The sequence below is a fragment of the Channa argus genome, chromosome 16 (assembly GCF_033026475.1).
Source record: "Channa argus isolate prfri chromosome 16, Channa argus male v1.0, whole genome shotgun sequence".
Taxonomy (NCBI): domain Eukaryota; kingdom Metazoa; phylum Chordata; class Actinopteri; order Anabantiformes; family Channidae; genus Channa; species Channa argus.
This window is the reverse complement of record NC_090212.1, coordinates 21,064,649-21,091,239: the sequence shown is the minus strand read 5'-3', so window position 1 is coordinate 21,091,239 and position 26,591 is coordinate 21,064,649. Positions and strand designations below refer to the sequence as shown.

At 41.0% G+C, this 26,591-nt stretch overlaps 1 protein-coding gene across 2 annotated transcripts in view; it reads left to right on the top strand.

Moving 5' to 3' along the window:
• The window catches only part of brf1a (BRF1 RNA polymerase III transcription initiation factor subunit a), a 103,117-nt gene extending 86,234 nt beyond the window's left edge, over window positions 1-16,883 (top strand). Inside the window, exons 17-19 of one of the 2 annotated variants that reach the window (XM_067479394.1) lie at window positions 5,360-5,411; window positions 12,519-12,678; window positions 16,599-16,883. In XM_067479394.1, the coding sequence (XP_067335495.1) occupies window positions 5,360-5,411; window positions 12,519-12,678; window positions 16,599-16,636 (250 nt within the window). In that variant the 3' untranslated portion in view covers window positions 16,637-16,883. The remainder of the gene's footprint in view (window positions 1-5,359; window positions 5,412-12,518; window positions 12,679-16,598) is intronic. The other variant, XM_067479395.1, reaches the window with a different exon arrangement.
• Window positions 16,884-26,591: the final 9,708 nt, after the last annotated feature.

Below are 26,591 nucleotides of genomic sequence, written 5' to 3'. Positions count from 1 at the left end.
AAACATCAGAAAGACCTGCAAACGCTGCAGATAATGTAAATGAGAAGAGTCACAGCACGTCGCACAGTGATTCCAATGTCTGTAACACAGAAGGGGGTGAAATTCCAATAAAATGGCTGTTAAGCAGGAAAGGAAATCATGGGGGAGGTGAATGTGGTAAAGAGACATGAGACGTACGTTGGTGAGACTGCGTGTGCAGCTGCTGGTTTCATCAGAAAATCTGTGTTTAAGCCTCCAGAGACTCATCTGCAAGTAGCACAAATGAAAATATTTGTACAAGTGGAAGGTCAGTTTCAATTTGGCTCGCTGTTTTATTCTGTGTGTGTGTGTGTGTGTGTGTGTGTGACTGCTGATTTGGATGACCTTAAAGAGCCGAGCAGTCCACACATTTTTATTTTTTTTCATGAGTAACCAGTTAATTATCGTTTTTCAATGTTAATTCTCTTAGAACCGAAAACAGCCACATGACTTAAAGTGAGTTGAAAAAAAAACACAACATAGCAAAAGGATGAGGAAGCCTTTCGAATGAAAGCTCGTGTCTTGTGGTTCAGTCGGAACCTTATCAGCTCTTATACCACAGAATTTCTAAAGGTCAAGGCAGATGGCCGCCCACCCTGAGCCTGGTTCTGCTGGAGGTTTCTTCCATTATAGGCAGGTTTTCCTCTCCACTGTTGCCCAGAGCTACTAAATGGGATTTGTTGGCTTTTCTCTCTACATCTTTATAGTCTTGACTATATTCTGTAAAAATTGTGTTATATATATATATATATAAATATAAGTTGAATCGCATTAAACCAGAGTATTACAGCAGACAGTGGGTTATGGTTTATGCTTTGCTTAGTTACAATACGTAGCCTTTTAAATATTTAAAGTAAAAATGTCTCTTATTGTAGAGACTTTCCTCAGTCCTGGGACCATGATGGCCTTTAAGTTTCAGTTTCCAGAATTTCAGTTACTTGTGCTGGATCAATCGTTTTGCAGCTTCTTGTGGACTGTAGCAGATGGTAGAAGCAGGGCGAGGTGGGGTTTGGTGGAGCAGTGTACCGATTGATTCTCTCGCTAGCTCTAACAGTACGTTGCATATTGTAGCTTTAAGTTCGGCAGACTTGCAAACATTTTTAATGAGCACAAAGTCCAGCTGAGGCTGATGTTCACAACTGATTTGTGTTGTGAAGCTATGTAGCTTTGTTTTTACTTTTACTGCTACGGTTAGAGGTTATTTTTGTTCAGATGCTGCAGCACCTCAGTCAGTATCCTTTATTTTAATCTTAGAGTATTGGAGACATTAAAATCAATAAAATCAGTCACCAAAGTCATTATAATTCATCCTGAGGTGAGGATGCTAATAGTGCCCACAGCTTATCTCATTATTTCATTCATGCCATTTCATTGTAGGGGGATGAAAACTTAATCCAAACTCTGTTAAACTTTGATCTGTTTGAGACAAAGGTTTTTCACCGATTCCATTTTGGTGTAATTTATTGCAGCGTCGTGTTGCTAATGCACCACCTTGTTCCCTACAGGTGTTTAAATCTGTCAGTGCCTGAGCGGGAACTAGTCGTGTTATATTGATTACGGAGCCCAATTTGATTGCAGTCACATGTAGGTCAGCAACAATTGGAATTAATGTCACATTTAATCTCATTCTCTTTAACCCCCCAATCTATTCTCTCTTTTTTTACAGTTTCTCCTTGTAACCTTTCTCCTCCTCCTCATTGCTTTTCATCCATTTCCATTCTTTATTTCTTTGTCCCAATTTTGTTTTTCACCCTGTCCTCCCTCTCTGCAGTGTTGGGGTCAGGGCCCAGGGGAGCGAGTCTAGTCTAGCACATGTACGGAGCCCTGAATAGTTTGCTCAGCGGGGAGCGATGCCCCAGCCTGGCTGGGTTTTTTAATGAGCTTTGAAAAAGAATGGGGTAGTGTTGGGGGTGAAGATGCCACAGTCGCTGTTACCCTCACTCTCCCTGCTCCTATATTCGGCTTTCCCCCTTTTCCCCTGGTTAAAGCAGATTAATTAAAAGCTCACTCGCACTCTGTCTCTTATCAGTGAGAGTTGAGCGCTTACTGTAAGCCCCCAGGGACGGTTCAGATCCGGGCCGGGTGGGCAGGGTAGCGGGTGGGGAGCCTCCGGGAATGATGCTAATTCCAGGCAGTGGGGCGTTGGGACGGCTGCTTAGGAATTACCGTCGGTGGTACGTTCATCACTGATTATCTCTGCGACTGTCTAGGAAGAGATTGTGCTCACAGTCGGTGTGTCGGCCTGTCAGTCACAGTTGGCTCTCATTTCACATTCACACCATTTTTTTTTTTCTTGGGTTCCCATCACTTGCCAGCCTTTGAGATGGTCGCCTGCAGCCAAGAGAGACGAGCCGTAGTAATCTTAATGAAATCCTCAACTTATATTGTGTCGACAGTAAATCCTGTAATAAAGAGTGTAATGAATATATGTATTATTTGTAAAAAGCAGAATGTTAATGTTCAGCGCTCATTTTTATTCATTTATGATTGTTTCCAACTATAACTAGTAATGTTACAATAACTGAAAGCCAAATGTCCCTAAGGATGAAACCCACTGAATCTTGTTCAGTGTGGTTTGTAGTCAGATATCTGTTAACAATGAAATCGATCACTTTGTGTTACTATTATGATGGGAGGTTGACAGCAGCACTGCAAAACATCGGTAAACGTGCGGTAAAATTTTCGTTAAGTAATTATGAGGATCTGGGGTTCAGTGTCGTCCTCTACAAGCCTTGCAGTTCCTGTACTGTTCGCCGGGCCTCAGGAAACAAACTTTAAAAACATGTCCATGAGGATCAAGGCTGAACAGACAGAATGTCCTCGCTGCTAAGGTGAACAATGAAATGTAATCTGAAAAGAGTGAAAGATTTTATTGTCTTCTAACGTCTGGAAAAATAATGTCAGGAAATGAATATCATTACTTTGGGGCTTTGAGAGGTTCATAAAATCTGTTGAAGACTTGCTGGCATTTCAGAATGTGCTTTGCTGTGAATAATGATCTTCATTTCCAACAGCAACATGACTCCGGGGTCATGTATAGCGTAGCCATTATTTAAAATGGGGATAGCTGAGTTCCTCTGTGTTTCATGCCACAGTGAAAGTGTTTGATTCAGGATTGACTGGAAAGATCAAACTATTATTACGCAAACTAAAAATCAGATAAAGGTCAGAATAATTGAAGCTTGTCTAGTGGTGACAGTGAGGTAGCAGCTACTACTGGAAGCAGTGATTTATCTAAGTGTTGTTGTCACGGCGGGTTGTTACTGGAGGTACAAATACGTTGCAGATGGAAAAAAAACTTTTATAAATAACTAAAGTCTGTGGTCGACACAAGGCCAAGAGATTTTCCTGTTTTATTCTACAACATGTTTTTATAGGTGTGGCTGTGTTTAACATGAATGTTGCTAAGAAAGTGTCTAAATCGTTAGGAACATGAAAACGAAGACTCACCTGCTCATCAATCCAATTTCTATTAGTTCCCATAGCCTTTTTAAATTGTTGTGGTGATTATCATGGTGTAGTTTATAGCCTAACAATAGCTTTTTACCTCTGGGGATTTTACTTTGGCTTCAGAAATCAGAAACGTGCTGCTATCTGCAGAATCCACCTTCCCTCCATGACAAACAAGTGTACAGGTTTCATTCAGGGAGATGCTCTTCACAAAGGGACTAGGGTGATGCTGACTTCTGAGTTGGCCTACATACGTCAAAAATATCGGTGCCCTGGCAATTCGGTCAGAAAGTTGTTCCAATTGCAAATGTTCTGGTACTGACGTGCGTATTGTTTTTTGTTTGCACTGGAACAGCACAAGAAAAACAGAAGAAAAGTCTGAGCTTCGTAAAAAATGTACACAGAACTCAAAAAATGGACAGGACAAAATTGTAAGAAATAATAGTTTTTTAGCATGTGATGCTCCTGGAATCTGTATGTAGACACACCTGTGGCAAGTACCAGGTGTGAGTAATACAGTAATCACACTTGGAACCATTTAAATGGAGAAAAGTCGACTCAACCTTTGTGTTGCGTCACATTGAGCATGGAGAAAAGAAAGAAGTGTAAAGAGGCGTCTGTGGATCTGAGAGAAAAAAATAGTGGAAAAACATGGACAGAGATCGAAAGAGGAAAAATGAATGAAAAATTACAAGCATTATTGTTGGAAAGGTGGTTAAAGAGCCTGATTAACTTCCAAACCAATTCCAGCGGATCTGCAGACACAGGGAACAGCAGTGTCAGCTCGCACTATCCAACACCATCTGAATGATGGAGGACACCACTGCTGACACAAAGGCACAAAAAAGAAAGACTGGAGTTTGCCAACATCATTGTGGGAGAACGTACTGTGGACAGATGAGACAAAAGTGGAGCTTTTTGGTGAAGGACATCATGGCACCGTTTACAGAAAAAGAAATGGGGCCTTCAAAGAGAAGAACACGGTCCCTACAGTCAAACATGGTGGAGGTTCAAAGATGTTTGGGGGGTTGCTGTGCTGCTTCTGGCACTGGACGCCTTGACTGTGTGAATGGTGTCATGAAATCTGATAGTTACCAAAGAATTTTGGGGCAATGAGTCCAGATCTGAATCCCATAGAACACGTGTGGACAGATCTCAAATCAGCAGCTGGGAGAAGTCCTTCAAATCTGAATGACTAAAGAATGACTCCTTTGCAAAAGAGGAGTGGTCCAACATTTTGGTAGAGAGGTGGAAGAAACTCATTCATGGTTACAGGAGGCCATTGATTTCAGTTATTTTTCCTTTAGGGGGTTCTACCAAATGTTAAGGGGCCAATCATTTTGTCCAGTGCATTATTTTGGGTTCTGTGTGGAATTGTATCAGATTGGACTTTTCTTCTGTTTTTTATTATTGTGTTGTTCCGGTGCAAATGTGATACGTGAATACTCAGTTTTCTGAGAGGAGGGTTGCATTTTCTGACGGAAATGCAGAGGTGCTAATGTTTTTGGCCACGACTCTGTGGTTCTGGTTTTTAAATGTAGACAGAATAAAGCTGTGTATTTCCCTTTTTTCAGGCATTTGCTCCATACTAGACACACAGACCTGAGGGGGTGGATCCTAAAAGGCCAAACTACCCATTCAACTGTTAAATACAAATATCCAGCACTAACTCAGTCAGTGTGATTTGCTAATGTCCACGGTCTACAAAGCTTCCAATGTAATTGTATTTATATACGGAGGCTCCAATAATCCAGGACACAGATGGACAAGAAGCACCATTTGTACAGAATACAGCAACACGTGGAACATTTCTCTTTAGGATGAGGAGTAAATAAAGCAGATATTAGGAGGTGAAACATGTGGCGTTGATGATGTGTTGTTTGTGTTGCAGGTTGCAGCCGTTTATCACCGGGCAGCCCCACAAGAAGCTCGCTGTGGAGCAGGTGAGCAGCTATAACGGTCCTCACATCTTCTGCACATACACACAAGTCAGTAACTCGGACAGAAATCTTCAGCTTTGCTTTCCCCTCTCGAACACACCATCATCGAGTTAGTGTTGCAACACCAATCATCGTTATCTAACCATCATACTGCTGCTCAGTTTGCCAGGTAACTTCGAAAATAGCATGAACTAATATATCTGAACATTCATTCACCACTAGCAAAAACCAACGTGATTTCACCTCAAGTTTATTAAAGTTTGGTTTTAATCCGGTTCCTTTATAAAGCAACAACAACTGAAAGGTTAAAAGGTCAACAGCCTACACAATTAGACAAAGAGCCCAAATTCTCCCTTGAGCAAGTTCTAGGTGACAGTGGGGTGAAAAAAATTCAAAAGGTTAAAAACTACACACATTTGTTACAGGTGAGCTGACAAATCCAGCTGCTTCAAATATATTTGTCATAAAATACAAATGTCTTTCCATTCATAGCCCTAAACTGGTTGTAGGTTTTGGTAGCTGAATACACAACAAAGATGAAAGTAATTTGAGCCCTATGCAAATATGAATGTAATTAAACTACCAGCACACTTCCACTCCCCAAAGCTAAGTGTCACCTGACTGCAGTGTAACATGGGGGTGGTCACCCACCACTGTTTGAGTATTTGATAAAACCACTGTCCATAATGCTGAATGTGATTACGTTGGCTTGGCCCCAAGTTCGTCATTGGATCCTTCTGAATGAGTAAACGTTAGCTCGGCTTAAAAAGAAGTTTCATTTCTTTAAAAAGCGGAGTATTTTCCTAAAATCGCTGGGCTCTGCAGTTCTTAGCAGATGTTTGTGAGGGACTATTTGCAGGAGCAGATTATTACACCTTTGTGTTCCAGTGAGTACTTGAACCCAGTGCAACTCTGTGGCTCATCAATATGCTTTCAATGACCCAGAGGAAAAACGCATCAAGTTTTATATACGCACACAAACTTGTGTAAATGGAAGATTATAAAATACTGCATTATGCTGTAACTGCTTCCAAACACGGTGTCAAAGACAAACACTAAGCCAGAGGCTTTCTGGCTCCACATAATGAGGCTGTGACACTAACAGACAGCACCTGGAGGCACAGTGCGATTCCACGTCAGTCTCTTCGGGTGCACCATTAAAAGCTGATTGCTGGGATGTCCTGCAGAGCGGACAGGGATAAATAAATCTCCGGTCAGGCCGTGTGAGAGGTGAACCACACTTTGTCTTTGTTTGCCCTTCTGTTATTGCTCCTCGCTCACTGCCTGCCTCCCTCCAGGCTGTTCACTGCTCCTGAAGAACCACCAGGGTCTTAAAATAAATACAGCCCTGAACTTGAACATAAAAATGTCTTAAACAGCATTTTTAGAGGTCCTCTTTATTACCCTGCAGTGATGGGCGTCTGTTGGCCGGTCGCCGGCTTTTCGATGAATCCAGAAAGAACAAGGTTAGTGGTACAATATATGTCCCATCAGCCTCACAGAACCCACTTAGACTTTGACGTCTTTGAACAGTTAATTTCCGGATGTCCTCATTCCGTACATTTATAGCTTCACAGCTTTCAGGACACATCTTCACAGAGAAATAGGCCAGTTTCTAACTTTGTTTCTTAATTTGATTTTAAATTGGACCTCAATGCATTTAAAGGATCTGAAGAATTCTTAAATTTGGTTTTCTAAACCTGCTTCACACTTTTCCTCTTCAGTCCACAAAGAAAAGAGGCAGCGTGCATGTGCATGGCTAAGACTGTACTCTGCTACAGCTACAAGTACCTGGTCAAATTCTTTATTCCTCTAGTCCATTGACTTCTCAATCAGACTTCTAATGAATAATTACTGATAAAAAGCAAAGTCGGGGTTTTCGTGCTTAAAAAGCCCAATGCAGACGAGATCCGCTTCCACCTCTGATAAAGAGGCAACAGGAGTTTGGTGTTCGGCCCACACGGGGTTACGTGATCCTAAACTGTCCTGTGTGAGATGAGTCACTGTGTCTTAGAGGCAGAGCAAAAACTACATCCTGTAAAAGTGAAGGCAAAAAGTCACCTGTGACCCCCAAGAAACGTCCAGCAGAGTGCTTTGTACAACAGCTGTGGATTATGTTAAACATTTCTCTGCATAGTTTTAACATTTAGGATCATGTTTTTGGGTGAATTCAGCTACTCTTTGCTGTACAACAGCCTCTGCTATTCTTTTCATATTTCCACATTCCTTCCCACCCTTTCGTCTGTCCCCTGTCCTCCTCGTCCTCTCCCAGCCTTTGTCTCCCTCCATGTGCTGTTGGCAGCTCTGAATGGAGGAGCTCAGGGAGCTCAGGCTCCGTCAACCAGGAAGAAAACATTGCCACAAGGGGCCGGGTCAACAAGGCTTGTTACTTAGCAACCCCCCCTTCCCCCACCCCAGCTTCCCCTGGGAAATGGAAGCAAACTGCCATCGCCATTGGCTGAAGCTGCTCCTCGCCTTGCAGTTCCTGTTATGTAATGTTGCCATTTCATTGCAGCGACAGGCCCAGATGGAAAAGAGATGTTGTGGCTTTCCAAGCCCCTTCTGTTTGATGCTCAACATGAACTGATATCCGTCACCCTTATCTGTGACCCAGCAATTACTCTGCTCGTATTCAGACCAGGCAAGGAAGGAAATGATCAGTTTACAAAACAGAGGAGGAGTAACAAGTTTATCTCTGCCAACGGAGCCTGGCCCAGATTCTTCCGGCTGCCCTTTCCCCTCATCATCACATTTGAAGATATAGAAATTTTCAGAGGAGCTTAGAAATATGAAAGCGCTGATGAGGTCACAGAAGAACAGCAGACAGTCACTCTGGTGCTGCAGCTGTAGGCTGCTTATGGCAATTGATGGCTGGGTCTATTTGAAGTGGAGTCGTCAGAGAAGCTGATGCATGATGTGCAGAGTTTCTAGCTCATCCAGTAGAAATACAGCGACCACCTCGTTCACCCAAGACACCAGGACATGAAATCCTGTGGAGGGCGGAGCTGCTTTCCATCTAAAAACAAATTATCACATTATCACCAACTCAGCATTTTTCGAAGAATCAAAACTTTTATGTCGCACATGGAAACGGGACTTTGTAACCGGAGTTTTGAAGAAGTTTGAGTTGTACAAATCCATACAGTGACAGAAACACTGTAAAGCTTAACTTGGTCAGAGTCAGTGAAAGATGACCTGATTGTAAGGAGGATGTTTGGCTGGTTTCAAGCGTCGTAACATAAGTATAAATACATACATAAGTTTTTGTAAATATTTAGCTGTTATTTAAATGTTTGCATTTAAACGCACTTTCATTCAGACACCAAAGTCCTGTTTGTGCTGTAAGTTCTATTTTTGTCTAAAAACTACTAAAAACCACTTCAGTGGGTAAAATGTTCCCACAATAATTTAGTATTATTATACAATATTCCCCAACATTTAGTTGCTGTAATTTGACCAGACATCTTGTGCCTGCACGATTGTCTCTCTGTATTTCAGAGCCGTTCAGGGAACAGACGCCTTCCATTCCACTGCTGCTTTGATACAGACAGCTGGTTTTTGAGACAACACTGGCACAGAAAAAGCTGAATTTTAATTCAATAATTGGGCCTGAATATGCTGGTTTTATTTGAAATCTGTAATATTTTTTTCTTTTTGCCTTCTTTCTACAAACTAAGTAAACCCCAAAAACCCGACCTGTTGTCTAGGTCGCTGAATGGCTGCATATGAGCGATAATTCAGGCTGTGCTTTGCTCTCAGTTAAGTTCCATGCGCGAGGAACTGCAGGCTATCGGATGTCAACATCTTTACACCCATAAACCTCCCCGAGCACTTGTTTCCTGTAGTTGGTTCAGGCTGCATTCACTCCTAACAAGCAGTTGTCTTGTTAAAGCACTGACACTCAAACATTAGAGCGTTTACACACTGAGCTCACTGTGTCTGAGTATCTGCATCTAATAGGGTATTTGGATTGCAGCAATATCTGTGTATAAATACGAGGAGTAAGGCCTGAATGGCTCACACCAACAGAAAAACGGCTCTCTTGTCCCTCTCCATAGCTTTCTCTCCTCTCTCAGATCCTCCATTCTGATTCATTTAACAGCTCTCACCTCCTAATTAGTCTGGAGCACAGTGTTTATGCTGTTGTTTTCTTTTCAATTATTTTTTTTTATATCCTCACATTGCCACCTGTGTTCACCCACAGTTAATGAGGCATCCAGCTCCTGTGATGAGGAGCCTCTTTACAACACGGTGAGGTTAAAGTCGGCAGGGATCCAGTGAGAGGAAGTGAAAGTAAAAAGGGTTTTAGGTTCATGTAAGATTTTTAAATGGCCTTTTTCTAACTGTATTGTTGTTGGGCTTTGATCATAATCTGGATGCTTTGAAAAGGAAAAAAAACTGGGCGACTTGGAGCCAAAACGAGCATCAGTATTTACAGTAAAGGGACAAAGGATGGAGTGAGGAAGCGGTGGGTAGAACAAAAGACAAGGGATGGAGAAAATAAGGTGGGAGGAAAGGAAGGACAGGAGGAGGAAATGGAAAAACAAATTGGAAGGAACGATGGCAGGAGGACAAGACAGATACGAAGGGCCCCAGCAGGGACTCTAGCAGGCTGTTGCTGAGGAACAGAAATATCTCCATCACACTGTGGACCCTCCACCTGCTTCTTGTTTCAGCTTTATAATTAACTATGGCTGCAAGGAGCGAGATAATGTGCAGGTTTCATTTTTGTCACTGCGGTAAAAACTCGATGTTTGGTTTCCTCTGCTGAAATGTAGATTCTTTTTATTCCAGAGAATTGTGCATCATTAGGTGTGTGAAGCATAAGGCAGGTAAAAATGGATAATAAAAAAAAAAAAAAAAAACAAAGAAACGCCTTTCCTGCCTGCTCTAATAGTCTTTTTGCCTCCTCCGATCTGTAGAGTTCATCGCAGAGAAAAATAAATAAAAGTGAGATGGAAGAATGAGGACAGAGGTGGCTGGTTTTCCGAGGGGAAATTTCTTTGACATGCAGCAGTAAAGTATTAAAAACTAGTGGTTTGAATCAACTGTCAGTGCACATGTACGCAAATCTGGATTGTTCATTTTGGCAGCAGAAGTATATTCACATGTTGTGCTCACAGCTACAATGGTACAAGAGGAGACCTCAGGTTCAAATCATCCGTCAGTGACAGATGATTGTTTAAAATGTCCAGTTTGTACCAGCCTGCATACTGAGGAGCTGTGGTTCTGGGGGGGTTCTGTGTAGTTGGGTGCAAAAGTTTGCATCTCCCGATAAAATAAAAACTCAATTTGTTGCTTTGCCGTTTCTGCCATTTCAAAGTGAGGGGATGAAAACACGGATAAGCTCTGCTCCCACTGGGCGTTTGTGGTACATTTCTTTTCAAAAGTCGTCGTTCTCTTTTTTAATGTAGAATTACTCGTGGTTGGTTCGTAAATTCTCTCCATTTGGCTCCTGCGCCGCAGTAGCTGAACTGCGCCGGAGCGTATTTGCATTAGACGCAGCTTTCGTCAACTTTCGTCCGGTTGCATCTGTAGCTCACAGCGGGTGGTGTTCAGCAGCACAGCTGGATTTCAGTTGACACGTATTGGGAATTTGCACTTAATCGTTTAGAAGACGCTTTTTATCCAAAGCGACTTACGAGTGAAGCAGCTGCACCTCAGGCTTCTGTTACCGTATGTGTGAACATTTGGGTTATTAATGATTAATCGTGCGTTTGCTAGTGTCTATGTAAAGTAACTTATTATACTTTCTTATTGTCTGACTTCAAGTAGGAGGAAAACTCCATTGGTCTGAGCAGAAAATAATTTACTTTTTTTAATGCCTGTGTTGACTGACAGCAGCTGCCAAAGTGCCGGTTTTACACGTTAGGGAACAAGAGACGGGTTAAACTGTAGGTGCTGTGTGTCACGGTAGATTGTGGTGTTGTGTTGAAACGTAAATAGCGCAGCAGCATCTAACTGGATCCCGGAGAGATTTGCAGGTACATTTACTTAGCATTTAATGTGTGGCAGCAGAGCAGGCTGTGTTGTGCAGCAGCTGCTGTTTTTGTGACATTTGATGGGCTGGAATGAGGCCTTCATCTCTGACAATATGCTGTGGCAGCTATGCAAAACTGGGGATTATGTAGGAGCCACAAAAATACAATGTAAATTCCATTTCAGTTTGCTTAAAATCAGGTTTAAGAAAAAACATTGGCAGGCGTTAATACACTCATTCCACTTTTTGTATGTCTGTTATATTTATATATTTTAGAAAACAAATAGCAACACTAATTTATTGTTCTGGGTTCGTACTAGGTGCTAAAATGTGAAGTGGAAAATTCATACTGGCTGCTCAACTCTAAATCTGCTCCTCTGATATTAGTTTTATGTTGTTTCCACTGCTGGAAAACGGTCCCTTCTCTGTCCCCCCCTCCCCACCAGCCCCAACTTTTTATTATAACCCTTGTTTTTTTTTGTCTGTCAGTGCTGCCAACATTCCCTCCCGTTTCAAACGGCTGTGTTTCTGATGTGAGGCTCAGTTTTTAGCACCCAGCACGTTACTGGAAAGACACTGGAACCACCTACAGTTGCCCAGGGGGGAAAGTTGCACTGTTATTCATGAGCATTTGACAGCTCAGCTGAGACCATGTGAACAGGGTGAAATACAAAAAAAAGGGGGCTGCTCTAATTACAGTTTGGCCCCTACGCTCACCCTAAACGTTTTGATTTTAATTTCACAGGCTTTTTATGAACTGTGAAGGGTATTTCTGCCTCGAGGCTCTGATTAATTTCTGACCTTTTAGTACGATGCAGTTTTTTTAAGAGTCTTAAATTAGATAATAATGAACTGTCTCGTATCTGTTGATGCTGTGTTTAGTCATGTGGAGATGCTGCACAGATTTAAAAATACATTTTTACCTTAGTGTGTACGTTCTACCTGCCCTGCAGCTCACTCACTTCATGCACTACCACACCACACTGTAATTATTGTTATCATTTTAAAGGCAAGTGGGGCATATGAGCACATCTAGCTTAGATTTCCTAGGGGGATCCCATGTGTCACGCCGAGAAAAATATTAAAACTACCGCTCAACGCACAACCAACAATATATCCTGTTTGCGCAGGTTGCCAACTCCAACCCCCTGCCGGTGCCAGTGGAGACCCCCAACAGTGGGGTGGTGGTGGAGAGCGGGCCGGTCGTCTACGATGAAGCAGCTGATGACGAGGAAGATGACGAGGAAGAGGAAACTTGTGTCAGTGCCATGGAGTTGATGGGCAGCAACGGTCAGTTTAAATGGTTTTATTTAGCCTGGTGTATTTCAGGTCTTTTTCAGGTGTATTTCAGGTCCTAGTGGTAGTTTGATAATCTGTGGAACCTAAAGTCTGAAGCTCAAACATGTTGGTCTGTAAGTAGGTACAAAAATAATGAAACCAATTAGTTTCAAAAACTGTAGAGCAGATATTTAACCAAAAACAAACTATTTGACATCTTAATTTACATACATTTTTAAAATTTTCAAATCAGATGGCAGATCTCTTCACTTCACACCCCAAAGAGTCACCTTCTTGGAACCGGAAGAAAAAAAAAAAAACTCTAATTTGTGTAAGTCAGGACATTTCAATATAATATAGAGACAGAAAATCAAGTGTTCAAACTTAAATGTTACCATAGCTAAGATTCTATCTTAACATTCTGTAGTAATTCAATTTACAGATTTATTTATGTCCTCACATTTGTTGGGCAGCAGTGAAACAAAACCACAAACAATTTAACATTGGGCTGTAAAAACAGTTACATTTTGACTAAATATATAAAATCCAAAAATAGGAGTTTCGGACTTGATTGGGTTCAGAATCTGCAAATGCCTCCACCGAAACTGACGAATACAACTGTCACCTCCTGTGTTTAGTCAGTTGCAACATCGCTGGATTAGAAAACGATCCTTTTGAGGCTCAGTGAGTCTTTGCGGTTCATTTTTCCGTCACTTAATTTAAATATTTGAATTTATTTGACAGTAACTACATCTTGCTGTGAGCTTTTTAGTGAATCGGCGTCTCTGGGTCATGGCTGCGTTTCTGCTCTGACTCCTGGTACATTTGCATCGCTGGTCGATGGTCTGCAACAGTAAAATGTCCTGAACTGCTTAATTGATTCCTGTAGAAGAAAGATGGGTCACAGGTCAGGGTCCAGATTAGAACAGCCCTTTGGAGCTGGTAGTTACTTCACCAACAGTGTTTAAGTGTGATCAAAAATGTATTTCAAAAACATGATAAAAGAACATTAGATTAATATTGAGGAATTTAAAGTGCAGTAGAGAATTTGTTTTATATTGAAATTGATATGGAAGCTTTTATGAATGTCAAAAGTAAAACAGAAGCACTTTTACTGTTATGATGCAGATACTTTGAGGATATTAAGACAGCTGAAAGTAAAAGCCTAGAAATGTAGAAGGTACATGCTCCAAAACTAAGAAATACTCATTTAATGATTTTAAAAACAAAATGTTTTAATCCCTGTACAACTGGATGCTGTTGATAACAGGAAAGCAAACGTTTAGTACAGATTTGTTCCACATGTGCATCATAAAAAAAGTTTCTGTAGAAATCTAAATTGTTCAGGTCTTAAGTGAACCACTTCCAAATCATATTTCTGGTCACATATAGGGGCTTTACGGTCATGAGTCCAAGGTGTGAACTGTTAAACTGGCTGTGGTCAGGACTATTTGGTGGCTAATGCAGGAAGTGGTGTCTGGTGATCAGTGCCTAAAGTCCTAGTTCAAACCATCAGTCTTCACTGGACGAAACGTGTCCCCAAAGCGGTTTCCTTTGTCCTTAAGATGCAGATCCACCTGGATTCTCTCCCTGATGAGTTTGGGAAGAGGGTGGTTTTATTCCCTAAATGTCAGAACTGCATATGCGACATTGAGACAGGGATGCGGTGTTAATTCTTTTGACTTTGCTCTGCCATGAATTCTACTTTTACAAGGTTATCATTTTACCTGTTGGGAGGTCAGGGTGGGTGTTGGCATTATATTAAGAGGCAGTTCTAATGTGGGCCAAAACTGAGAAATTGCATTAGAGTGTACAGGTGTACCTAATAAAGTGAGTGCATATGCAATGACAGTGTTGCTGTTTTGTTTTCCTCAGTTGTAGAGGTGCTGTCACTGGATCTTTGAGCATTTTACTAAGCCACTCTTAGCCTTGGACCAGGATTTAAGTGCTTCGTGTGTGTGTGTGTGTGTGTGTGTGTGTGTGTGTGTGTGTGTGTGTGTGTGTGTGTGTTCCCTTTCTTTCCTCTACGCCCTCGTAGACACGTCTCCTGCCTTCAGCAGTGTAGGCTTCTGATAGCTTCCAGTTTGAGCTCCAGTGGGTGGTGAGAATCAAATAATGAATATTGATCTGTGTGGGGGGGGGGGTTTCCTGTATACTTCACTGTTGAGGCGTCTGATGTATGTTGCACAGTCCAGGAAAGTGTTAGCTTGCTGCTGCTGTCCACAGTGTTGTTATGTGAAGGTTCCCACTCAAGCGCTTTCATTTTGACCCAGGTGTCATCTATACTCAGGACTCACCTGAGACGTGACACTGGTGAACAGAGTCATCACTGTATGGAGCTCACGCATGGCTCATATTTGGCCTGAGTGGTTCCACCTCTGCTGGCTCTTTGTTTCAGATAGGTGGCTCTGAAGCCCACCAGTGTCTTGGGTAGAACATTCAGTCAGTCAGTGCAGGGAGGGTCTCAGGCAGCAACACAGAGACTGAAGCTTGTTCACACTAGACATAAGCAAGGGGAGTTAGTATATGCAGTGAGAAACTCAGATGAGTCCAGCTGTCATTAAGCAGCACTCTGTGTACAATGAATAAAATAGTCATTTCAAATTGAGGATTTATCTCCATGTAAATGGCAACATTACCAAAAGGACAACTTAACAGTAGACTCTCCCAATAATTAGCAATTTATTATGCAATATATAAAGATGACTTAATAACAATTGCTGACCTTATTATCGCACATTATATATAAATTGTCAATATTTATTCTCCCATGTTGTCCCTGTGTCAGAGGCTATTTAACTAACACTTGATAGATGGATATTAAGACCCTGATATTAATTACCTACCATCAAATGTCTTATATGGTATCATTTTTGTAGAAAAATGGTTCAGCCTGAAGCTGAACGAATGTGAAAAAGTATTTACATAGTGTCAAAAAGAACTGAGATTTTTAGTGGCCACTGCTTCTTAGTAATCTCAAGCTCAAAGCTAAGCAAACTGAATGACCCGTTAATCAGTGCATGTGTTTGGTGTGTGACAGATCCTAATTGGCAAGCTAATTAAACAGCTGATTGGATTTTTCTCTTTGCTATAAATAGATTAGATGGACATTTTAAGTGGACCTCTCTACTTAACAATTTGCATCTGTGCGTGGATTGCTCAGCCCTGCACACTGCTTCTCCATCATCTGACTGGCTAAACACAGCTGATCCAGTCAAACAGCAGTGTGTCCCTTTGTGTCCCTCCTATATAGTTGAGTGCAAACGTTTGCATCCCCTTATTTTGAAATGGCAGCCAATAATTTTCTTTAAGTTACCATAAGTTTTATACATTTCTGATGATGAAAGAACATTTGTACTAATTGTGCATTATTCTTATGTAACACTTAAATAATTTTGCACATTCAAGTGGTACAAATGTTCTTTCATCATTTGCCTTTTCAAAATAGAGATTCACACTTTTGCACCCAACTAAAGTAGAGTACTGTCCATTAATGGGATGATGTCAGTCTGTGACCTGGATAAGTTGGTTCATGCATACACCTCCATTGTTGTCTAAAAAAACATTACAACCAGACACTGCTCCACTCACCGTTTTAAATTCCAAAACACATTACAGAGAATTGGTTTTACCATAAGTTTCCCTAAAGGCTTCAATTTTGTGCAACAGTCTTAAGTTAGCAAAAATCTTACAGATGCATGAGCGGATCCAGGTTCCAGACTGACAAACATTACCCTTCAGGTTTACGTAGTGTCTGTTGATGTTATCTTTATCAGTCATAAGACAGAAATTGAAAGTTTGTATACCGACATTAATTTAATTTATCAGCCTGATATCCACAGAAAGCTATTAGCTAGCTAGTTAGCATTACTACCTCCTGTGTGGACATTGTCACTAAACCATCACGTCATTTTGTGTCTCTTCCCCTCCAGATTACGGCTGTGATGGAGATTACGACGATGGATTCTAGCAGTGGTCTACCACGGTTATTGTCTCCAATTCATATGGACAAAGTATCAAATGCTCACCATGGACACAAAATGGCTGCAACAACCGAGGGAAGATGTGACCTCAAGAGGACCAAGGAACTGCTGCATACATGGATGTTCATATAGGGCTGGTCACAGGCTGTAGTGAAAATACTGCAAAATCAGAAGGTAGGAAGTTAGTTCCGCAGTATGTTGATCTGCAATTCAGAAGAAGAATTTCAACTAGAAGCAGGATTTAAAAAAAAAAAAAAGAAAGACATGGTACATGGTCTGCTTAGTAATTTAAATGCCACCGAAACCACTGTTACAACAATGTCAGTGTCTAAGAAAATCACTTTTCAACCAAACCTTTTGATTTTTATCAGTGTTTCCTCTAGATACGAACCTTCCATGTTGGTTTTCTTGCAAAGTTTAAGTTGCAATAAGAACAGTGTGTGAAATCCTCAGCTACAACTGCACTAAATGGTCTGCTCACATAGCGCTTTTATCCAAAAGTGCCATATGAGTCGTATATACTACAGTGTGCAAACATTTATTTGAAGAACAAGCTCAATCAGGCAGCATGAGATCAAATGATTCAGTATTTTAGGACTACAGTCATTTCTGATTCAGATCAATATTTATTAATGCCTTAGAATCAGGGCAGAATCAGTGAACAGACACATGCTGTCTGCCATGCGATTGTGTTGCCTTTAAACAATTTCAGGTCCAATTATCATCATAGCTTAAGTAAGTGTGGTGTTGGGATGACTTTATTTTGCCATTAATTTAATTTAGATCTTAGGTTCTTAAGTTTGTCTTTTCCCAGGCCATGAAGCATTTGAAGCCAAGACATAAATACATTCTATGCAATGTCATTTTTTCCAAATGACTGAGGAAGCCCAGTCAGAATAGCTCTATTTTGTATTTAAGCTTTTATGATTTTTGTTGAAAAATGATATTTTATTTTCACACACCAATATTTAATGAGGCATGTTGCCTCAGTGCTGCTGCTAAATCATGATGTTCCATCTGCAAACTGTTGTGTGATTTTGCTGCTACAGTAAACAATTTCACTAAATGGAAAAGTTGTTTCTTTTTTCCCCATTTTGTTATGGAAATGTGTGACTGAAGGAGCCTTCACACATCAACTTTGCTATTTTATCCAAAAATGTTACATGAAGTTCATTTTGCTTTTCAGATGAGCTTTTTCTGGGAAATGTAAAATTGCATTCGAATGCAACATTTCTAGGTTTTACAGGGTTACATAACAGACACACTGAGACTTGTACTAACTTGTAATTCTTCTTTGCTGCAGCTTGAACGTGCAAGACTATGAAAACTAAAACCTGGACACAAAATATATGGATATAAACCACAGACAAAAACAACAGATAGCTACTTACCCAAAGATGTTTTCAGCTTGATTGCAGTTAGAAGACTTTAATAAAAAACTGGTATGATGACACCCAGTAAATGTTGTAGGCAGAACTTGTGCATTTAGTTATTAGACGTAAGTCACTGTAATGTCAGACCTTGCAAGACTTAAACTTGAGATTTTACTTGCAGTAATGTGTAAGAGGTACAACTTGTCCTGATGACTTTACTGGGACATAAATGGTAAAGGCTGAGGATCATCTGTTCTGGTCCTGCCCAGCACAACTAGCAAATTTGAACACTATCGTCCGATTCGTTTTGGCACAATTAGGGTGAACATCATTGAAACCGGACTTGTTTCTATACTATTCGGAATTCTTGGCTCAGTCTTGAAATAAGTCGGGGCGAAATTAAATTGTCAAGACACAAAACAACTTTGTTTGTTTGGCTTCAAACATAGATTCTGGAAGACACAGCCTCACAGGACACTGATTAATCACCATTAGATCCATTATGTCCTCTCCTTACCGTTCGCTGATTATTCACAGTGGCTCAGTTGGTAGAGCAGCTGCCCACCAACCATAGGGTGCACAGCACCGGTCCCAGCCAGGTAGAAATAGAGGGTTGCATCAGGAAGGACATCCCAGGAAAGACTGCCAGATCAACACGCAGACTAATGATCCACTGCGGTGACCCTGAACTCACAGGCTAAGCTGAAAGGACAAAAATAAAAAAACCTTTATCTGCAGTGTTGGCTTCATTTCTATCACTTTAATGCTTTTTAACTTGAAGAAAAACAATCTTTCAGCCACCTTCTCATCACTTTTGAGAACTATTATTGACAGACAACTGTATTCAGGGCCTGACATCATCCACCATCGCAATGCTTTTTGATCAAAAGATGTTTCACTGGTATTGCTGGATCCTTTAACACATGTACAGAATTACAGTTTTCTCAAAGTATTGTTGTTTCCAGAGATATTAGGTGGCTCCTGGTGTTTGAAGATTTTCTATGAAAAAATGAGTCACTCAGAATGGGAGGACATCTGAAACCAAGGCAGCACTTACGTCAGAAGATTCATGCCTTTTCTTGTCAGGGCAAACAATCCCTTAAATGTTTTAGTGTTGCCAGCAGTATTTCAACATTAACCTAGAAACATAATCTGATGTTGCTTGTGAAATCCTTAGTGGTTACAAGTAATAGTTTAAATATTCTCATTGCATAAGCTTATAAGAGAACTTCTGGTGACGGATAGTCCAGAAATACATCTAAAATATTCCCCTGAGCCAAAAATAATTGTTCCCCTACAGACTTAACTACTGACAGTGAAACCAAAAAGAAAAAAAGCGACTGAATAAAGTAAACACTCGCCACTTTTGCGTCTTTGTGCCCATGCAGAACTTTTATAGCCTTATGGTGACCAGCTAGAATGATTTCAAACGAGATTACACACATCAGAATTCACTGTTGTATATCTATGTTGCTACTGCTCGTGTGGAAAATTGAGTAAGAACTGATTTATGCGTAACGTTGTGCAAAAGTCTCAGCTGTTCTATCATAGTGGATAGTGCATTAGCCTGGTGTGTCTGTCGATTGGCAGGAACCAACCCAACTACTTTCGTCTTCTTTCAAAACTCCACAGTGTCCTTCTAAAGACCAAACACCACACACATAGGGAAACAACATTTTTTAGTCCCATTCAGTATCCACCGCTTTCAGCTGCTTCAGCAGCTGGAAAAGCACAATCCGCTGTAGAGGAGCTCACATACAGGCTTCTGCAGAAAGCAGGACCAAAAACCCAACAGTCCCGAGCAGACCCACTTGAGTACTAGCAATCTCAGCAACACGCCATCAATCAAGCCTGTGTGACCGTACGATTCAACTGAAAGCGGTCGTTTTCTTTGGTCAAATGGCATTTAAAAGACTTGGAGCCTGAGGAAGAAGAAGGTCCTTTGGCCTGATGAGGCTTCAATTCAACTGTTTGGCCAGAATTCCAAACGCTGGTGAACACTCATCAGAAAAGCAGCTTACAGTAAAGCATGGTAGGTAACAGAAGAGTGTTTCTCAGCAGCAAGGACAAGAAAACCTGCTCCACAGTGCGGGGGACCTCAGACTATGTACCCAAATATGGTCATTTGGTTAAAACAAACCCATTTCTTCCTATATTCCTTATTTACTACTTTACAAATGTTGTCTAAGACTGGCAGGTAACATCAGAATAAAGAGGAGCTATACTTTTTTACCCGTCTTCGCAGGTGGCTCACATCTAATTTTGGACTGCCTTCTTTAGATTTACGCTTCTGGGGCTGTTGCATTAAAAAGAATTATTCCAGTAACTGACAAACTCTAAAATAATGTCCCCAAATGTCGGGAAGAGCTCTGCAGGTAAAGTGTATATATTTTTTAAACATTTGAAGATTATTAATCATCCCAAAGGTGCTGCTATTAAGTGGCAACTGGACTTTCTTGTGGTCCTTGAATCAGTTTCACCTTTCAGAGCAGCTGACTTGGTGTAGCAGATTTTAGACTCATGTCTGCCATTTCGAGACAGCACCTTTGGGATAAATGAGTCTTTAGCCTATGAAAAATATAACACAGATTCTTACAAAATGGCTAATGGTACAACGTTAAAACACCATTTTGACCACATCTTTAGACCAGGTTTTCTAAAAACCTTGACCTTCTTGAAGAAGCATAGATGTCACGATGCGGTTGCTGCTCTAGAATCCATTTTCTTAAGAGCCGTTATTCAGTTTTAAGTTTTAGAGTAGTTTGCAAAGCAGTACATTAAGTGTCATTGACGGGATGTAGGGAGAAAAAAATAAACCAAAAAGCTTAACAAAAATATTAAATCTATTGTAACAAACTGCTAAATTTGACCAGGGTGTAGTGACCCTTCAAAAACTGCTGCAGTATACAGCTAGTGCATTATAAAGCAGCTGGTTTTTCTATCATTTGATGTCATTAAATTAACTGTAACCTTATTTTGAAAGATCAAATGCTAAATATTGCAGCCTTAAGTTCTAATATTTCTCAAACTCAGATCGTGGAAGAGTCAAACTGTTTAAGAGCTTTGTTTCAAAACAGAAAAACCAGAAATCCCAACATTCAATGACCATGACGAGTTCATCTGAAGTGTGGCTAAGTTGGTCTTATTAACTGATTAATAGACTGTGTGAAAGTGTCGTGAGTGAGCCTTGAGCTGTCTCAGGGAATTATCATGCCTTCATAAGCACCAACATCTAACCCGACTGGAAACAGAACGATGCCTCAGGCCTTCTGGAACCCAAAGATGTGAGAAACTATTAAATTACTCTGTGTATGACTCTACTAGTGTCCTCTTTTCAGGTTGACTTTTCTCCTAACGCGCCCGCAAAATAATTTCATGGTTTATGATGCTATGTAATTGTGCTGTCAGGTCAACTTTCTAAGGCCCCCCTCTGTTTTCCACCTACCCCTCCTCGCCTGCTTGCTCTTCTCGCTCCAAGCGCCGACTATATACATACACACGCGCACACAGAAGTTTTACTGAAACTTAATCTTCCTCCAACACCAAACTTTCACTGTAACCTTTGCAGTTGAAGGGAAGAGGGAGGCAGGAGGAATAAAAATAAAGTTGGCTGTTTAGTTTTGCTGTGTTTGTGACCTCGCTGCCCTTCCACAGAGTGAGCTACAGGCGAAAGGATTCCTCCTGCCTGTGAAAAAAAATGTCCTTTAAGAATGTTGATTAAATAGGAGTTTGCAGAGTTTTTTTTTTTCTCCTGTTCTCTTCATGCTGAGCCAGACTTTTTTTTTTTTTTTTTGGGCTTCAAGCGTAACTAAGGAAATACTAAGACTTTTAATAGAATAGTCCTCTTCCTCCTTCCCATAACTTCCTCTCCTCCTGTTTCCTGTTTCCCCAACTACAAAGAAATATACAAGATTTCCTCTGGAGGTTTTTGTTTTCTCCATGCATTACAATCCGCAATACACAATAAATGAGCTGAGTAAGTTGTAGGCTAGTTAACTTCTTTACATTTAAATATTTGATGTGGAAGGGGCCCGAGTATCAGGCTGCATGACAGACACTTCTAATTTTAAGAAAGGTACATGTGTAAAGGTTAGTACCCATTTATTTGAAATGGCAAAAAGAGTTTAAAAATTCTCAACATATTATTTAATGCACAGTTAGCTATTGCAAATGTTTCTTCTTCAGAAACCAGCTAATTTTCTATTAACACTTTATTTTTCATTATTTTACTTTTATACACTATTTCTGTTACTTCTGATGAAAGAGCATTGTATTAGCTGAATGTACACTGAATGTACTGGGATCCATTTGGGATGTAAACTTATACAAGGCACAACGCAAACTGGCACAAACGTTTAGAGCACAGAGACATTTACAATAAGAAAGAGCTACTGGCAGCAAGACAACGTGGTGCTAGACAATTGTTCTAATATCCACACCAACATCATTTGCTAGATTTTCTGTCATTTCTCCTTCTCTTCATAACAATTTTTCCTTTTCTTCCTTTCTTGTGTTTATATGTATGAGGACACACACACACACACACACACACAAACACACCTGGTTCAGTACCCAAAATAATCATAAGAAGTTACTCCATAAGTCTCAAACTCACAAGAATCCTTTCATTTTCCTCGTACTCGTTCCAAAACCGAGTTGTCTTTCTGAATTTAAGTTATCATATTCCAAGAGGTATTTTCAAAACATATTTAACATAAATATCCTCTTTCCAAAACTGTCCACCTTTAAATAATTCTCACCTATTCTTACTCATGTCCTCACTTTCAAAGACTGACACGCTGGGAAAATATGGTCACTTTCAAACATCTAAAGGTGAGTAAAACCTCTAACACTCTGTTACATTAAAGAAATGCCTCTTAAAACCTCTGAAGGTCTAAACTGAAATCAGCCTCACAGACACAGAAGTACCAAAACCGTGCACGCGCGCACACACAAACACTTTTCTCCACCCCGGGCCAGAGAAGGCTGCCTCATTTGTTGCCAGAGCTATTTGCCTAATAACTAGCCCCCACTTTCTCTGCACTATATCAAACTCACCCCGCCCTGATCAGCATTTCTCCCCAAACACCACAGCCTCCTTTCCAGCCGCCTCTCTCACCCCAATTATTTCCTGGGACCTCAGCTTAGAGGGATTCATTCACCCTCACGCTCTCTTTTGTAGCCATGGTCTTTGCTAACCTTCCCTCCGCTGCAGGCGACACCATCCATTGTGTAATAAATGCGTAGAGGTATTGATGTCACCCACAGTCCCTGTTTTCTCTGCCATCATCAGGATGATACTAGCAGTGTAAGCTCCTGTTCTTTACTTTTCCAGCTAACGTTACATCCTATTGTGTTTAATAAGGTCACATTTTGCCCAAGTCAAAGCACATTGATGAATTTTGATAGCAAAGCCAAAATGAAAGGAGCTGCAGATGTCTTAAGTGCTCATACAAATGTCAACAATCATGGCAGAATTAGAAACTCCATCTGCTAGATAAGGGTTTGAAAGCATTAAAGCCGTCTTCAGTTAGGGTTTTAAACTCCCCTAGAATTCATGAATGTACTCTGACCTCTTCTGTGTAGGCTGTCGATCTATCGCCCTTCTCCTTTCCTTACCCTCCTGTCTCTGAGGTGCATGAGTAAGAGCACTCGTTGTTGTCAATTTACTCCAATTACCCATCCAGCCCACATTAGTTTCTCCCCATTTCCTGAGCCAGGAACAAAGACAGCTCCAGGAATAGGTGGAAAAGTTTGCTGAATGTGACAAAAAGTCTTGGTTTGTGCATTTAACACTTGTCTACATATGACAGCAGAGTAAACACAACACTATCACTACCTCTCTAATCTCTTTTCTAGAACTGTGTCTACTGACCATCCAAATTAAACACTTTTACACAGTTACAGTAAGAGTTGTTTCAAAGACATGTCAGTGCAGACGCACATTAATTGCTGTTAGGCCAACAATGGGTACCATTCATTATGATATATCTATGCATCATATAATCACAATAAAAGATAACTAATAAGTACCACTGCTGAGGGGAGCAAGCAAGAGTCACAATTTTTGTGACAACATGTCAGTTGGCAGTAGTCTCCTAGCAAGTTAAGGCCACTGCCACTTACAAAAAAAGCCATAATGTGGAACTGGCCCTGGATACTGCAAACAACGTTTGCATCTTCTCAGAAATGTAGGTGGGAAAACGCCACTGAGTGACACTGAAAATCCTCCTTTGCTCAATGCTTAGTGCTACAGAGAGTGTGCTGAACCCAATCAGTGTGAACGGCATACAAAATGAAGAAATTAGTCTTGGCTGTGGAGCTGTCCAGCCTCTTGGCTCCAAAGCCAAGCTCAATCTGCCACCACTGAGCGCCCAGCTCCTGTCGTCCCCCAGTTCTCAAACATAAATCCTTGACAGCTTCTGGCTTGGTGTGTGACTCAGTAAATACATGGAGGAGAAAGGAGGCTCCAAATTGTTTCTCTGCAGCCACAGATGAGTTTGGTGCTCGTCTCCAAGCTCTGTTTTGATGTATGGCCCCATCTCTGTAATTGAATCTATTAAGGAATAACTGAAACCCCTCCCCCCTCCCAAATCTGTGGAGACAACTCCCATGACAATCATCTCACACACACAAACATGTCAACATTTGCATACAGAAGCAAAGGTGTTCTCTCCCACAGCCTGGCTCAAACACACGCACGGGCTTAAACATAGTTTGCCCACGTTTCCAGCAAGCTGGCAGTTTGATCCTGGGAGACCGTCGGTCTTGCTATTCATGTGGATGTTATTTTGACACGTACCACCTACCCAAACATTTTTGGTGACTAAGAACTCCCCCTAATAGAAATTTCAATCCAATCAAGCATCTGTGGGAAAAACAAGTCCAATCTATGGACCCACCTCGCAACTTACAAGGATCTGCTTCTGATGGCTTGATGTCAGTTACCGTCAGAGTTCTAGTGGGGACCTACTGAATATTAGGTCATTTTTTTGGTGTTAAAAGCATTTATTTATAAAAAACAACAAAACTACGTTTTCTCTCTCTCTCTCACACACACACACACGACCCTGTGGTTCCTAGATGACTGCTCAACTAACTGAGCTACAACCAACCCTATGTGTGTCCTGTTGCATACATTTATAGCTGACGTGAGTCTTTATGTTGTAGCAGGTGTGTGTCAGCGTTTCCTCCTTTGTGGTGTATTATAAGGTTCAATGTGGTTTGTGCGTGTACCTCCTCTGTTGTTTTGTTCTATTGCAGCCCTGTAATTACCTTGAGTCAGATCTGCTTTTGTAACACAGGTGGGAGACACAGAATTTAATTACAGGGTGGAAGCTGTCTGCAGCCCACCTACATGTGTGTGTGCATTTCTGTGTGTGATTGCACCTGTGTTTTGTGAGTATCCGTATTAATAAGTAGATAAGCGTTTCTCCTGCACAAACTGCCCACTAAAGTTATATATTTAGCTTCTGCAGCTTGTCGTTTTTCAATGTTTCAGAGACAGAAGCAAGTTCAGGTGTGTGTGAGATAATGATGGAGGTGGGTGAGCGAGCATGAATGAGACTGAAAGTGACAGAATAAGACAAAGGAGGGAGGGGGGAGAGGGTCTGACTGTGGAGCAAGGTGAACACCTGGCACCTGATCAGAGGCAATGTGACAGAGATTAAGAAGTTGAGAGGGCGTGTTCTTCTCGTCTCATCTCTTTTCCACTTCAGTTTGGACTTTTCCTTCGGATGAGATCAGACAGCAGCTTTGTTCTTCTGCTCCAATACAAATTGCGACTGTGAGCATCAGTCTTTACAGAGCTTAAAAGGTGTGCTTCATCATCCCTGTTGCTAAGCAACTTAAAGTTTGACACCTCCGAAGCTTTCTAATTAGCTTCGGGGGGAGGACGGGGGGTAAGATTTGCTTTCCAGAAAGATGTTGGACAGATTTTTTCTGTTGTGACTGTGCTTGTTGCTGGGCCCAGCAGAAACATGTCAACATAAAGCCAACACCTGCTTCAGGTGCTTGAATCTGAATTGGTAACCTGTTGCCAGATGATGATGTAATGCCCTACAGCAGAGTTTAACTTCACTCTTCTCTGTGTTGCAGCTGTTGACTATGTTGCTATGAGGCAAATCCTCCAGCACTGGGCCATGACATCAGGTTTATAACACTACTCATACAAAAGTCTGTGTGAAAGTCTCTTAAGGGAAGTACCAATGCAATAAGTGCTTATAAAAAAAATGTTTTTTAAAAGCAGATGCAGCTTAAAGACCACAGGCTTGGACAAAGAACCACTGATCTAAACTCCAATAGTCATTTTAGGTTGTCTCATGTTTCAAACTTGTAAAATGTGTGGAAACCCATTGCAAAACTGTTTTACACTTACAGCTGCTACAGTGTCGTGTCATGCTGTTCAGATTGTCTACTGCTTGTTGGATCACCTAACATCTCACACGTCGGCCCTTACAGGCAGCTAATGGATTAACCAGAAATTTGTGTTTCTTTCATATTCCATTGCTTACTTTAACATGAACCACCAAGTCCAACCCCTGTGAAAGCTTTCTTTTTCGTACGATTC